Raw genomic sequence first — 15562 nt, forward strand, 5'->3', positions numbered from 1 at the left:
AATAATTACGCACACCCCACTTTGCAGTTATTTATTTGTAAAAAATGTTTGGAATCATGTATGATTTTCGTTCCACTTCTCACATGTACACCACTTTGTATTGGTCTTTCACGTGGAATTATAAGAAAATTGATTCACGTTTGTGGCAGTAATGTGACAAAATGTGGAAAACTTCAAGGGGGCTGAATACTTACGCAAGCCACTGTAGATCCCTCTGTGATCAAATCTGATCAGAGAGGGATCTATTGCCTGTCCACACACTGCAGACAGATTTCCAATAGATTTCAGTTAGAGAGATGCAATATGGACATGTTTCTGTCTGCACTCCCCTTCTCTCCCACGCCCGCCACTCCATACAAGCTGCAATTTGCATGCACTAGTAGGTCACACTGATGTCTGTGTGTGAGTATGTGATCCAATGTTTGCACATTGTGGAAATAGAGGCATACACAGACTACATACAGGACTGGTGAGAGCTATCCATTTACTTACTTTATTCTAGTTGAGTGCTGTACAGCTATTGCTCGTTCTTGTTGCTATATACATACCAAAGAAAAACAAAACAGATTTAGGAGTAGGAGAATAGATGCAATTTTTGATCTCATCGGTTTATTCTCACTTAAAGGGAACCTGAAGTAAGAGGGATATGGAGCACGCCATATTTAATAACAGTTGCCTGGCAGCCCTTCTGATCTCTATGGCTGCAGTAGTTTCTGAATCACACACCTGAAACAAGCATGTGCTTAAGCTAGTCAGACTTCAGTCAGAAACCTCTTATTTCATTCTTGTTCAGGGTCTAAAACTAAGTGTTACGGGAAGAGGATCAGCAGGACTGCCAGGTAATCTGCATTGTTTAAAATAAATATGGCAGCCTCCATATCCCTCTCACACTTCAGGTTACCTTTAAGGTTCACTTTAAAGGACAACTGAAGTGAGAAATATATGGAGGCTGCCATATTTATTTCCTTTTATACAATACCAGTTGCCTGGCTGTCCTACTGGTCTGTTAGGATGCGGTAGTGTCTGAATAATGCCAGAAACAAGCATGCAGCTAATCTTGTCAGATCTGACAATGTCAGAACCACCTGATCTGCTGCATGCTTGTTCAGGGTCTATGGGTAAAAGTATTAGAGGTAGAGGGTTAGCAGGACAGCCAGGCAACTGGTATTGCTTAAAAGGAAATAAATATGGCAGCCTCCATATCCCTCTTGCTTCAGTTGCCCTTTAAAGCGGATCTTTGAAAAAATAAATATAACAAGTAATCTATATATCTTCTCTAAAGTTTGGATAGTTTACACTGCAAATCTAGCTGCAAACTGCTTCAATAGAATATGATTATTTCTTCCTGTGATACAATGACAGCAGCCATGTTTGTAAACATTACATACAGGCAAGCTTATCTGCATCTTCAGCACTCAGCCTGTGAAAAAAAACCTAATTTCCCCCTCCTCCTCCCTCCTCCCCTCTGCCTCTGAAATCTCTGGCTAGTAATACCTCCCCCTCCTCCTGCCCAGACTAAGCTCCCATAAGCCCTTGCTACTATCTGAAAATGCCAAGGCTCTCTGAAAATCTGTGGGCGTGGCTTGTTTAGTTTATAGGGAATTACAGTATTAAAAAAAACAAAAAAGTATTTGGCTTGAGGAATGCCCTATGAACAATAGGAAAGGAACACAATTATGCAATAAGTAAAAGTTCATCTCGGATCCACTTTAAAGAGTATATAGAGAGGATCCTCCTCTCTCGGACCGGCTACTAGCTGCAGCAATGTATGTTGATAATAATCGTATAATGGAAGGAAAGTATTATAAACCATTCATGCTGCAGTAAGAGATACTATGACTAATAATGTTATGCTACAATGTAATTGTTCTAATAATAATTTGTGCTGTGGGTGGATACAAATAATGATATTGGTGCAGGTAGGCAGCAGAAATAATAACATAATGCCAGTGCATTGCAGAGCTTTGACACAGATAGGATGCGCAGTGCAGCTCTCTCCATAGACATTGCTGACCTTGTCTGGCCTCTGCTGCTCATAGTCTGCAGAGCAGAGACTCTGGAGGGGTCCACGGATGATACAGATCCGATGAGGGGAGGGGCAGACTCTGAGTCCCGCTGACAATTACACGATGTGACATTTCACCTCCGCCTTGCACAGGACACTGCGGCTGATTCCACGAGGCTGGATAACAACCCCCTGCGGAGACGCTTCACTTTCTATCAGCACCAGAGCAGCGATAGGAAATAGCTGCCAGCTGCTGCTTCACCTCCAATATCACTTCATCCTCACTGCAAAGGCTAAAAACTGCAACTGTAACTAGAGGCATATGAAGGCTGCCATATTTATTTTTGTTTAAACTATACCAGTTGCCTGGCAGCCCTGCTGATCTCTTTGACTGCAGTAGCGTCTGAGTCACACCAGAAACACCTGATCTATTGCATGTTTATTCAGGGTCTATGGCTAAAAGCATTAGAGGCAGAGGATCCACAGGATGGCCAGGCAACTGGTATTACTTAAAGAGAGTCTGAAGCCTTCAAAAATGCCTCTTTTTATTTAACTCCAGCAATATCAGCATAGCTAAAACGCTGCATCCCTGCGGCAGAACGCTGAATTTAAACCCCCCCCCAAATCCCAGGCAAAATTCCACGATTTTCCAGAATGTCTTCAGCAGAGTAGTGTAACCCCCAAAAGAAGGTTAGAAAATATTATTACAAATTTGCCTTTTGTAAAATGGCCACAAGATGGCAGCACTGAGTATCTCGGCCTATGGAACCAAACCAAATAGGCGCATGGGAGGGAGAGTAAGTGTCAGCAAGGTCGCATAGACTGTTACCAAGGATTCAATATGCAAATAAGGGGAATGTGCTGGAACTTTCCAGAAACCTTGCGTGGCCAGTCAGAGGGTTACTGAGCAGGCTCAAGGGGGCGGAGAGACCAGGGTGTAGCCAGAGGGAACAGGCTGAGACCAGAGAGAGCGTGCAAGAGCGAGGAAGGAGAAGGACTTACGCCAGGAGCTGGTGGTGCGGAGCGGGCAGGAGGTGACACAGAGAGGCCGTAGCAGTGCGTGAATTCTTCATCCTACTACCAATTACTGAATCTGAGAGAGCCTAAGCGCTTTGAGTCCTATGGGAGAAAAGCACTATAGAAATGTTATTGTATTGTATTGTATAGCAGTCGCCTGGACAATGAGAAGGGACCCGGTGGCCATAGGAGATACCAGCGCAGAGCAGTAAGGACAGCGGCAGCAGGCTGGACAGTGACCGGAGGCTAGAGGAGGCGGACCTTGCCCAGACCCAAGCCATACCAGAGGCCACAGACAGATGAGTACAGGCCTGCGGGCTAACTTCAAACCACAGAGTGTGTTTTAAAGTGGTGTTACTAGAGACTGTTAGTGTGAGAGCCTTCCACACCCAGCGACATTGTGCTAAGAGAAGCTAATAATAAGTACATTGCATGTTCAGGCCTAGCTGCTGCTGATAGACAGTAGTAAGCCTCCCTAAAGTACCCGCATAGCTGACACAGCCCCCGCCAGCATTAAGGTCTGGTTGATAAAGAGACCTTGTCCCTGTCCAGTCCGTTTCGAGTCAAGAGTTGAGTTGCAAGTTACAAGTTCTTCAGTTGATGTGTTCTGCAGAGTTAACAGGAGTGATCTATTTAAAGTGAACCTGTCGGCATTACAGTGGAAGAGTGGAAGAGGAGCCACATTGCATCTTATGATATTAACCACTTCACCACTGAGGGGTTTTACCCCTTGAGCACCTGAGCAATTTTCACCTTTCAGCGCTCCTTCCATTAATTCGTCTATAACTTTATCATTACTTATCACAATGAAATGAACTATATCTTGTTTTTTTCGCCACCAAATAGACTTTCTTTAGGTGGGACATTATGCCAAGAATTATTTTATTATAAATTATGTCCCTATCTCAATGTTTGGCGCCAATATTTTATTTGGAAATAAAAGTACATTTTTTCAGTTTTGCGTCCATCCCTAATTACAAGCCCATAGTTTATAAAGTAACAGTGTTATACCCTCTTGACATAAATATTTAATAAGTTCAGTCCCTAAGGTAACTATTTATGTATTTTTTTTTTATTGTAATTTTTTTTTTAATTACAAAAAATAAAAAATTGGGGAGTGTGGTATGTAATGAGTTAATTTTTAGTGTAAAACTAATGTGTTTGTATATGAAAAATGCATTAGGGTGTAGTTTTACTGTTTGGCCACAAGATGGCCACAGTAAATTTTTGTTTATGCGACCTGCAAGCGTACAGGAAGTACGCTTGCAGGAAGTTAAAAAGGCTGGGAAACGTTTTTTTTCACGATAATCGCGCTGCTTCTCATTGAAGCAGCTGATCATTGCGGGGGCTTAGATCAACGAATGGGAAAGGTTTTGCCCATTCATTGATCTCCGGGCGAGCGGGCGGCGGCGTGCACGAGCGCGGGAGCGCGCGCACAAGCAAGCGGTGTCAGGAACCGGCCCGCGGCACGCCTGCGTATACGGTTCCCGACTGCGGGTTTGACCAGATTGAGAGGGGAAGCAGCCTTAGTCAAGCTAAAACAAGGCTGGGACCCCTCAGAACACCTCTCACTGCCACCACTAGCGGTTCGCTAGACACTTCCACTCTGCTGTCGAGTCCTCAGCGCGCACTCAGCGCGCACTCCGCGTTTTCGTATTTGGGTCAGCTTTGCGCTTAGGCCAAATACGGGAACGCCACACACCCACACACACACACAGTTGCAACCTTACACTGTCGTGAAGCAAAGACCCACTAACAGTCGTTCCGAACGATACTGTTAGCCACTCTGCTGTCGCTACTCGCACTGGCGTTGTTCGTACGTTGGGTCAGCTGCGCGCTTAGGCCAACGTATGACAAACGCCCCCACACACAATGCAATTACAATTTCATACGGTAGTGTTGCTCAAGCGTACAATTAGGCATGAACTTATACACGGTTACACTTCAGTCTCTTCTAGGCTATGAGTGTTAGTTTAGTACGGCAGAAGTCAAACTTATTAAATAATAATTTAATATTCTAGAAAAACATAGAACAATGCAGAACTTAATATATACAAAAAGATTACAAAAAACAAAGTAAAAATAGTTACAAGATAAAAGTTACAAAGATAACACACACGGATATTTGCGTAAAATAAAAATGGGGATTAAAAAAACGTTACCAACTTGAAGGTCTCAACGTTGTCGGCAGGAGCATGCCGCTTGTTCGACCGGAAGTCGAGATCGACTCTAGCTATGCGCTAACTCCCAGAGCAGATGGTCACTAGGCATTTGCCTCTGCTTTTTATACTCTGAGCTACGCCTGGAGGCTGCAACTTCCTTGGGGAGGGGAGGAACTAGGTTTTAATTAAATCTCAGACATATTCCATTTCCAGGTAAAAGTCTATACATCAAAGATTGTGAAGTGAGTCTTTTAACTCCAGGTGAAAACTTGATTAAGGCTTTTTCCTGTCTCCGTTTTATTAGATGTCATTTACAGGGTATAGTTTTGCACCTCCACTAATGATTTAATTTCCACAGGTAAAAAATGGTATCAACAGGACTTCACCCATTTCTAATAGCCTGTCATGTACATTTCAAACATTCCTGTGTTAGTCTCCAGGCTCTGGGCCTCTTGCTTTGTGTATTGAGACAATGGGCCGTCTCCTAAATTCAAAAGCCAGGCAGATAATCCCATTAGCACTCTCAGAGGAACTGCATACAGACTCAAAGCACCTCATATGGTCAAGACAATCACCCATTTCCTTGCCCCAAGCAACTCAAGGTAACCTGCTCCCTTCTGGCAAAAAAAAAAATGAAAGAATATGTTCCTGTTATCCTTAATATCATCAGCACCTCAATATATCTCCACAAGCGGGAGCACGCGTACAAGGGAGCGCGGGCAGCGGCGGGAGGTGCGGATATCTCCGTTCCTGGGGGTGAAAGGATGGAAAAAGGGACGGAGATATCCATACCTGTGGGGGTAAAATGGTTAAAGTGTGCTGCAGGAGCAATCAGGTGATACCTGATCGAGATACAGAGTTAACCGATTTGGATTACAAGTTTTGCCTCAACTCTATTTCAGAGTTCATTCAGCTTTACCAATGAAGTGCACTTAAGCAGAGTCTTATTGTAGTAGGAAGGTGTTGAGGGTATAGAGGGGTGCATCGGTCACTTTATATTTTATTTTACTTTAACCCCTTTTGATTGTTTTCTTTATCTTTTTTATTTTGTTTGTTATTTTGAGGAGCCCAATCCAGAGGGGAGGTGTCTTGAGTAAAGTGTATTGAGTGCTACAAATATTACCTAAAGAGTCTACAAAATCTTGGAGCAAGGTTAATGTCCTGATTGGACCAACCAATGAACTGTCATATATTTAATACCATATTGCGAAGTGTTACAAGTTTCCCCCAGGGTTTTGCTGAGCAATATAGATTCAACTTGTAGCAAGGAACTGATTAGGTACTAGACTGATTTGCTCAGTAGACCAGCCCTTTTCCCAGCCCACGCCCAACATCGGTACCTATTGTAGCTCACTATAATTTCTGTGTAACTAACCGTTTCCTTCCGCAGCTTTTACCGGTGCACCAGCAGTGAAGACCAGAAGATTGTATTATTTGACCTTTGATGTGCAAGGAAAGTGTATGTTGATAACTGATTCCTTTCTACAGTGACCACTGTTAGGTCACGAATAAATCTTTAATCATTTTAGCTGAGTCAGTGTCTGGTGGATTCCACTTATCTGAGTGCCTGGTGCTACCGGATAAAGCGGGTTACAGTAGTATCTCCCCTGTCCTGGTGGGCTGCCTTCTCTGTCAGTACCTTGGCTCCATTGCAGGCCCCTGGGGAGTACAGTTGGGGGGGGGGAGACCTTGGAGGGCCCCTACAGGCTCTGGAGCCCTGAGGCAACTGCCCCTTTTCCTCTATGGAAGTGCCGCCGCTGTGCATTTATATGCATGTGTGTGTATGTACTGTATATCTAGAGTGGCATTGTGAAACAGATCCTTTTTTTAAATCTATCTTTCACTGATGATCAGCAGTGAATCCAGATTGTCCGTCCAAAAAGTGCAGTCTTACCTCTGCTGCTGTACTTTTGTTAAATATGGTACACGATTTGTCATCTGTCATCTCTTTAAATGTCCATACACCGTGCAGTCTTGATTGTACAATCTTACTGCATCTTTGTGTTAAAGGCCCAGCAGATTCATAATACTTGGAACAGATTGTATAGGAAAGCACTCATGTAAGTGGTAAGATTGGACAATCCGGAATTGTGGTAAATGATCAGGTTTATGCCGGCCACTCACGGGAAGAGTTTATTTCCTAGATCAGCTGCTAGATGTGTTTCCCCAGGTTCTGTTCCCCACCATTATTGATGACAGTAATCCCATCTGTTTTTCTTTCAGGTCACGATATTCTGGAGTGGATCATACAGAGGCTGCAGATCACAGATGAAGGTGAGTCCACCGTGCCAATCACATCCAGCCTAGTTACTCGAGAACTAACTGTTATCTCAGTGTGATGAGCAGTGGCTTGTGCCTAGGCACTTTGCATCCCTGAGCATTATGGGTACCTTGCCACCTATTGGAGAGATGACATCATGTGATCAGAGGCTGGGGCTCCTCCCAGTAGCACAAGTGAGGGTCTTGCAGAGTCTGGGCTGATTTGGGTGGTATTTGAGCCTCTCCCTTTCTGCACATTCTTATTAGCGGCCTCTTGTCAGATGTCACGTGTATTCTTCCTAATAACTCTGCTGATAACCCCACATAGTAAAAGCTGGCAGAGAGCGTTTGATCTGTCAGATTCAGCAATCGCTCTGAATTGTCACCGTTGTTACTGCAAGTCGTTTTTGCCTTGTCATATCAGTGTAGACGAGAGGAAGGAATTGGTTGTGCTGACTGTAACCGAGTTGGCGTGTAATTCTGTAACTCTGCCACCTCCAGGATCTTTGATTGACAGCTGTAGCAATGAAAGAGGCACAGTGTGAAATCTCAGCATGTCTGTTCATTAGGCAGCATTCTCTGAGCTGCTGTACCATGTTGTGTAACATTGGCACTGTACAGAGGACGTCTGGCTGTATGCCGGAGCAATTGTCGTGTATATGCAAAGTACAGCGCTGCCTTCCTTCCTCTCCGCCACGATTTCCACTCAGTGACAGAACAGCAGGGAACTTTTATAAATGTGTTTTCTGTCTCTGACTGAGCTGTATGGCCACAGCTTGGACGTCTCTCTACATTACCCCCCAAACCTACCTTTCCTTTAGTTTATACCACAACTGTCTCTCTCCACTGACTGTAACCAATATTCTTTTGTCTGTATAGTCTTTTCCAAAACCCCTCCTGTCCTTTTACTGTACCTCAATTTGTTCTGTCCTGTCCCTTAGACCCCTTTATTGTTACCCACAGTCCAAGGAAGGGGTCAAGGACACCTCTCAGGTTAGCTGTTACATTTTACAGATGAGGATTTTATCCACAGCTAAAGATAGTATCTTCTGAACCCAGCCGCCTTCTGCCCGCCTTCATCTGCCCTTCTTCTGTCTTCTACCCATTTTTTTGTCCATGCTTTGTCTGTCCACCATCCTCTACCCTTCTCCACCCACCATCCTCTACCCTTCTCCACCCACCATCCTCTACCCTTCTCCACCCACCATCCTCTACCCTTCTCCACCCACCATCCTCTACCCACCATCCTCTACCCACCATCCTCTACCCACCATCCTCTACCCACCATCCTCTACCCACCATCCTCTACCCACCATCCTCTACCCACCATCCTCTACCCTTCTCCACCCACCATCATTTACCCACCATCCTCTACCCTTCTCCACACATCATCCTCTATCCTCCTCTACCCACCATCCTCTACCCACCATCCTCTACCCACCATCCTTCAACCCATTCTACCCACCATCCTTCAACCCATTCTACCCACCATCCTTCAACCCATTCTACCCACCATCCTTCAACCCATTCTACCCACCATCCTTTACCCACTATTCTCCACCCACCATTCTCTACCCTTCTCCACCCACCATCCTCTCCCCTATTTCACCCACTATCCTTCACCCCATTCTACCCACTATCCTCTACCCTTCTCTAGTCTTCCATACTCTACCCTTCTCCACCCACCATGCTCTACCCTTCTCCAGCCACCATGCTCTACCCTTCTCCAGCCACCATGCTCTACCCTTCTCCACCCACCATGCTCTACTCACCATCCTCTACCCTACTCCAACCACCATCCTCTACCCTTCTCCAGTCTTCCATCCTCTACCCTTCTCCAGTCTTCCATCCTCTACCCTTCTCCAGTCTTCCATGCTCTACCCTTCTCCACCCACCATTCTTTATTTCACTTTCTATCACTACCTACCATCCTCTCTTCCCGTTCTGCTCTTTTCCTACCATTCCCCTGTCCTCATCCTTTGGGGAGGGGGGCTTTCCCCGTCCTCGCCCTTTTTCTATCATCTGTCCTCTATTTTCCTGTACTTTGTTCATACATTTTTTTTTCTCTTTTCGTCCACGTTCTCTGATTTCATGTTTCCTGCTGTTCTTATGTTTCCCATCCTCTGTTTATCTTCCTGCTTTCTGCTCCCCATCCTCTTTCTCGGCTTGTCTTTGCCTCTGTCCTCAGTCCCTCTGTCCTCCTGTCCTCCTCTTAGTACTCTGTTTCCATGCCCCTCTACTATCTCCATCCTCAATTTTCTTCCCTTCTGTCCCCATCTTCTGTCCATGTTTTTGTTTTCCCACCTTTATTACTCCTGTACTGTGTCTCCCTGCCCTTCTGTCCCTGTCTTTTCCCCTGCCGCCACTCCTTAGTCCATTGTTTTCCTGACCCTTATTCCTATGTATGTTTCCACAGCATCTTGTTTTCTCTCTGCAGAGGGGCAACATCTAGGCAACCTAATGGTGAAATGCGGTTACATTTACCCACTACAAGAGCCCACCAACCTCATCCTGAAACCAGACAACAGCCTCTACCGCTTCCAGGTTTGCTGGTGGGGTTCCGGTGATGGTTGAGGGGAGAGAAAGGATGTTTGTTGAGGGGTAATTTTTTATCTCCTTTGGTACCAGTTGCGCATTTAGGTGCTCAATGTAGGTGGCCTCAAAAGTGATAAAGTTCAGAAGAGCCGACAATCTTCTATTGAAAATAAGGCCCATTGTGAATAAGAGGGTGGGAATGTAGGTTGTGAGGGGATGAATGGTTATGGCAGGGAATGGGGTTGAAAATGGGGTGTCTGGTGAGTAAAAGAAGTTGTTGGGGTTTTATAGTGCGGATGGGTTGCATCATGGCATGAAAGTTGGATGTTAGTTATAATGTGCAGGTGGGTTGCAGGTCATGAGTTGAACACATGACATGTGCATGTTATTAGAAGGGGTGAAAATGGCCGGCAAGTAAAAAAAACTGTCACATGTAAGCGGGTGAAGGTGAGGTGCGTGTTGTAAATTATAGAGGAGTAGTGGATGTGGGGCAATATAAAGATTGGTACAGGATGGGGGTAAATATGAGTGCTGGAGGGAAGAGGGTTTCTAGGCTGTGAATGGAGATCAGGTGTCGGTTGTGATAAAGTAAGTGAATGTGAAGATGTGGGGTGTAGAGGTGTACAGGGTGGGGACATTAAAGTGTAACTGGAAAGTAAACTTGGAGACGATGGAGGATAAGTGTGTGGAGGGTGGTGTAGATGATAAAGAATGGGGATGTGGTGCGGGTTGTGGATAAATTTGGACTGTATGTTGGTAAAGGATGAGGGAAGGGATGCAAATGAGGTGCAGGTTGTGGATGATTTTTTTAGATTGCATATTGCAGGTAAGTTGGGTGCCACCTGGTATGATGGGTTGTTGTAAATTCCCCTATCACCTGCATGGCCCTCAGAGCCTTTTATGTGCATATTAAGCTCAGTACAGACAAACACCGTGTGTCGCGTGATTGGTCTCCATGAGTGTGAGATACAGATGGGCAGCAGGACACACCTGCGGGGGGCGTTGTGACACTCGTGGTATTTCTGATGACCTGTCTCTTGTTTCAGACTCCATATTTTTGGCCGACGCAGCAGTGGCCGGCAGAAGACACAGATTACGGTGAGTATTGTGTCAGCCAGCGTATAATACGGTGGGCACTGTAATTGGTGTGAATTATGGAGGCTTCTACCAGTGGTTCTTGTACTGTCAGCTTCTGTTTGCCAACCTGATTACTGTGTTTAAATTGCAGCAATTTACCTGGCAAAGAAGAACATTAGAAAGAAAGGAATCCTGGAGGAGTACGAGAAGGTGAGAATCTCCCCTCCTCAATCCCCCCCCCCCCCCCCCCCAACCCCCAATCTGAATCTGTTTGACTAGATTGACTGACTACCCAAGATTGCACGACTTTACAGATATATAGCTGTCTAAAGTTCTGCACACACGACAGACTGGGGTCAATGAAAAACAAGCAATTCCCAAAGCTTAGCCACGAGCGAACGATGTTGGCGTATATTTAAATTCAGTGACGGTTCAATGACGGTTTGCCGTTCAGATTATCGGAAGTGCGAAATTTAGCAGAAGTACTTCGGATGGACCAATCTTTAGTTATCACTTGGTAATCACTGTCTTTTACCATTGTTGGGGCATTTTTTTTAAAAACTATTATCGGTGGACCCATTGATTGTTTCCGATGATCACACTCTAGTATGTGTACAGCGGGGCTGTGGAGTCTGTACAAAAATCATCTGACTCCAACTCCGTCTCAGAGCCGGGACAAGGTCCTCCAACACCCAAGGCTGAGACACCAAAGTGCGCCCCTCCATCCCTCCCACCCCAGCCGTCATACACTGATAGCTATTAGACAAAGACGCGCCCCTCGGCCCCCAACACCTTAATCTCTAGTTATTTAATTTGCAGTCACTGAGTCACTGCCATGTATCCTCTTTTCTTATTTCTCTCTGCTTCAAACACAATAGAGGAATGACAGCTGATTGAGTTGTGCAACCCCTCTAATGCTGGGGACACACGGTACGTTTGTGTACCGTGTATCGACCAGCTGATTCGGCCAGCTGATAATATTCAGCTGGCCCGATCAAGCCGCTCGACCCTTCGCCAGCTCGATTCCCGCCGACGGACAATGGCAGGGAATCGACCCAAAATTGCTCCGACTCCTCGCCTCCGACTCCACAGCCCTGGTGTACAGAGCTTTAAGGTACCCATAAATACCCATTTGGCTGAAAATCAAAAGTATTGATCAGACGGAATCGATAGGGGTTGATAGAGGGCAGAGTAGGGGCACTATTCAGTCAATAAGCCATAGCGTTATGCTGTATCAAACAGCGCACCGCTGCGGGTCAGTCGATCTTCAATGGATTCCCTGCTGGAATCTACAGTAAATGTATGTAATATGAGTGGTAGGAATACTGTAGATTTCTCTCTGAATCGATTCTATCAGGAATTGCCTGTTTTGCTACATTGGGCAGCATTCTATAAGTGCAAGGCCAGCTTTACAAACCCCCCCCCCCTGATGATCTGTATTGAGATGGTTTGGAAAGCTACCTACCAATAAGTTGCACGGATGTATCTACTTCTCCGAAGTGTCTGATTTCTGGGTCATCTCTCGCTCTGTGGTCCTCCTGGACCGTCTCACACTCCTTCCCTCCCACCCCCTCGCCAAATACAGAGATACAGAAGTCATTGTAGTCCTCCCTCATTTTCTGGCTGGCAGTGGCATATCTCTAGCAGACGTCTCTCAGTGCGCTTCATAATTTATGCTAATTTTCTTAAGAGCTCATTAGTGTTCCTTTCCTCTTCCCGTTCCAGGAAAACTACAGCAATTTGAATAAGAAAATTAACCACAAATGGGATTTTGTCGTCATGCAAGCGAAAGAGCAGTACAAGTAAGTATGGGAGACCGGATCAGGCCATGGGGCCATGGTAACCCTTTCTCTGCTGTTTCTACGGTAACTGTTACTTGTACAGTACCAGTGAGTATAGGAGGCCAAGTCTGGCCATGGGGCCACAGTAAGGGCCCATTTACACTTAATCAGTTGGTGCGCGTTAGTACACATTAGTGTGCGTTGGTATGCGTTAGTTCTTCCATAGCAGTGCATTGTGAAAAAGATTTCAGTTAAAACGCGTTAAGTGTGAAAGGTGCCATAGGAAAACATGAGCACTACTTTGAAAATCCGTTTTCTTTCAGTTAGAACTGAGAGCAACTGATTAAAGGGAACCTGAAGCAAGTAGAAATTTTTAAAATAAACACATGACGTAGCTGCAAATGAAGATTACATACTAACCTCACCGTCAGTTCCTCTCAGAAGCTCACCATTTTTTTCTTACAGTGATCCCTTCCAGTTCTGACAATATTTTGTCAGAACTGAAACATACCAGTTGCCGTCAGTTATATATCAGCAGCTGTCAGTTACAACTGAATGTGCAAGGTAACGTCCATGTTTCCCTATGGCTCAAGTGGGCGATATTACAGTTTTAAAGGGAATGTCCAAGCAAAATAAAAAAATGAGTTTCACTTACCTGGGGCTTCTACGAGCCCCATGCAGCCATCCTGTGCCCTCGTAGTCACTCACTGCTGCTCCGGTCCCCCGCTGGCAGCTTGCCGACCTCGGAGGTCGGCGGGCCGCATTGCGTACATTTTTACGCATTCCGACTAGTGCAGGAACATTAATATATACATTTTACGCGTTACTGGTTCAATGCGTACATTTTTATGCATTGAACCAGTAATGCGTAAAAATGTATGTGTTAATGTTCCTGAACTAGCAGGAATGTGTAAAAATATACGCAATGCGGCCCGTCGACCTCCGAGGTCGGCAAGCTGCTAGCGGGGGACTGGAGCAGCAGTGAGTGACTACGAGGGCACAGGATGGCTGCATGGGGCTGGTAGAAGCCCCAGGTAAGTGAAACTCGTTTTTTTATTTTGCTTGAACCTTCCCTTTAACAGTGTGCTGACCAGGAAGCAGTTATGGGGTAATGGCCATTTTTAAAATGGAGAATGGAGAATTCTATTGATCACAGTGGACAAATGGGACGCAGTAGAGGAGAAAGAGATTGAGGAGTAGACTACACAGGCAGTAAGTATGACCGGTGTATGGTTATTTTGACTTTTTATTTTCAGTTCAGGTTCTCTTTAAAGGATACCCGAAATGACATGGGACATGATGAGATAGACATGTGTTTGTACAGTGCCTAGCACACAAATAACTATGCTGTGTTCCTTTTTTTCTTTCTCTGCCTGAAATAGTTAAATATCAGGTATGTAAGTGGCTGACTCAGTCCTGACTCAGACAGGAAGTGACTAAAGTATGACTCTCACTGATAATAAATTCCCCTTTTTTTACTTCTTTCTTGCTCTCAGAAGCCATTTTCTTCTAGGAAAGTGTTTTATAGTTGGAATTTCTTATCAATGAGGGTCACGCTGTAGTCACTTCCTGTGTGATTCAGGACTGAGTCAGCCACTTAGATACCTGATACATAACTCTTTCAGGCAGAGAAAGAAAAAAAGGAACACAGCTTAGTTATTTGTGTGGTAGGCACTGTACATATACATGTCTATCTCATCATGTCACATGTCAGTTCGGGTATCCTTTAAGTGTAAAAGGGCCCTTACCCTTTCTCTGCTGTGTCTCTGGTAACCGTGTCTTGTACAGTACCAGTGAGTATGGGAGGCGGGGTCAGGCCATGGGGCCACAGTAACACTTTCTCTGCTGTGTCTGTGGTAACCGTCTAATGTACAGTACAAGCGAGTATGGGAGGCCGGGGTCAGGTCATAGGGGCCGCAGTAACCCTGTCTCTGCTGTGTCTGTGGTAACTGTCTCCTGTACAGTACAAGTGAGTATGGGAGACCGGGTCAGGCCATAGGGGCCGCAGTAACCCTTATCTCTGCTACGTCTGAGGTAACAGTTCCCTGTACAGTACCAGTGAGTATGGGAGGGTGGGTCAGGCCATAGGGCTGCAGTAACCCTTTCTCTGCTGTGTCTGTGGTAATCGTCTAATATACAGTACCAGTGAGTATGGAAGGCGGGGTCAGGCCATGGGGGTTGCAGTAACCCTTTCTCTGCTGTGTCTGTGGTAACCGTCTCTTGTACAGTACCAGTGAGTATGGGAGACCGGGTCAGGCCATGACAGTGTGAATCTAGATGGCCGCCCTAAAGGTTGCATCTTTGATTGAGTTTAGTTTTCTGTCCTTATAGATGCCTTGTAAAATGTAATGTTTCGTCATTTCAGAGCTGGGAAGGAGCGTAAAAAGTCAGACCGGGTGGTGCTGGACTGCCAAGAGAAGGCGTATTGGTTGGTGCATCGGCCCCCGGTGAGTAAGGATTTCCCTCCATATTCTGTGTATGATCCCCTCTCCCTGCTTCCTCCAATAAGGTTGCAGACATTAAACCTGCCCCTTTGTTTTCCAGCCGGGAATGGTGGACGTGCTGGACTATGGGATGGACAGAGCCAGTGACCCCAACGCCGTCAAGGTAAACAGGTAAGACCGGGGTGACTCCTTTTCACTAGGCCTTCTATGCCTCAGAACCGGCAATCGTGATCTTTTTCTAGGGGTCATTTACTCACCGAGAGGAGCAGAGGATTGAGTAAT

The 15562-nt window shown here is 45.5% G+C and overlaps 1 protein-coding gene across 7 annotated transcripts in view; it reads left to right on the plus strand.

Annotated features, from left to right (window-relative positions):
• RGS9 (regulator of G protein signaling 9) overlaps positions 1-15562 on the plus strand; it is a 224586-nt gene that overhangs the window by 122475 nt on the left and 86549 nt on the right. For all 7 annotated transcript variants that reach the window (XR_011025387.1, XM_068264027.1, XM_068264028.1 and 4 more), the window contains 7 exons: positions 7408-7458; positions 9881-9987; positions 11025-11076; positions 11207-11265; positions 12781-12857; positions 15202-15283; positions 15381-15443. Coding sequence is in view for 6 of the 7 variants with exons in the window: in XM_068264027.1 (XP_068120128.1) it covers positions 7408-7458; positions 9881-9987; positions 11025-11076; positions 11207-11265; positions 12781-12857; positions 15202-15283; positions 15381-15443 (491 nt within the window). In the remaining variant the exon portion in view is untranslated. The remainder of the gene's footprint in view (positions 1-7407; positions 7459-9880; positions 9988-11024; positions 11077-11206; positions 11266-12780; positions 12858-15201; positions 15284-15380; positions 15444-15562) is intronic.

The sequence above is a fragment of the Hyperolius riggenbachi genome, chromosome 12, assembly GCF_040937935.1.
Source record: "Hyperolius riggenbachi isolate aHypRig1 chromosome 12, aHypRig1.pri, whole genome shotgun sequence".
NCBI classification, from domain to species: domain Eukaryota; kingdom Metazoa; phylum Chordata; class Amphibia; order Anura; family Hyperoliidae; genus Hyperolius; species Hyperolius riggenbachi.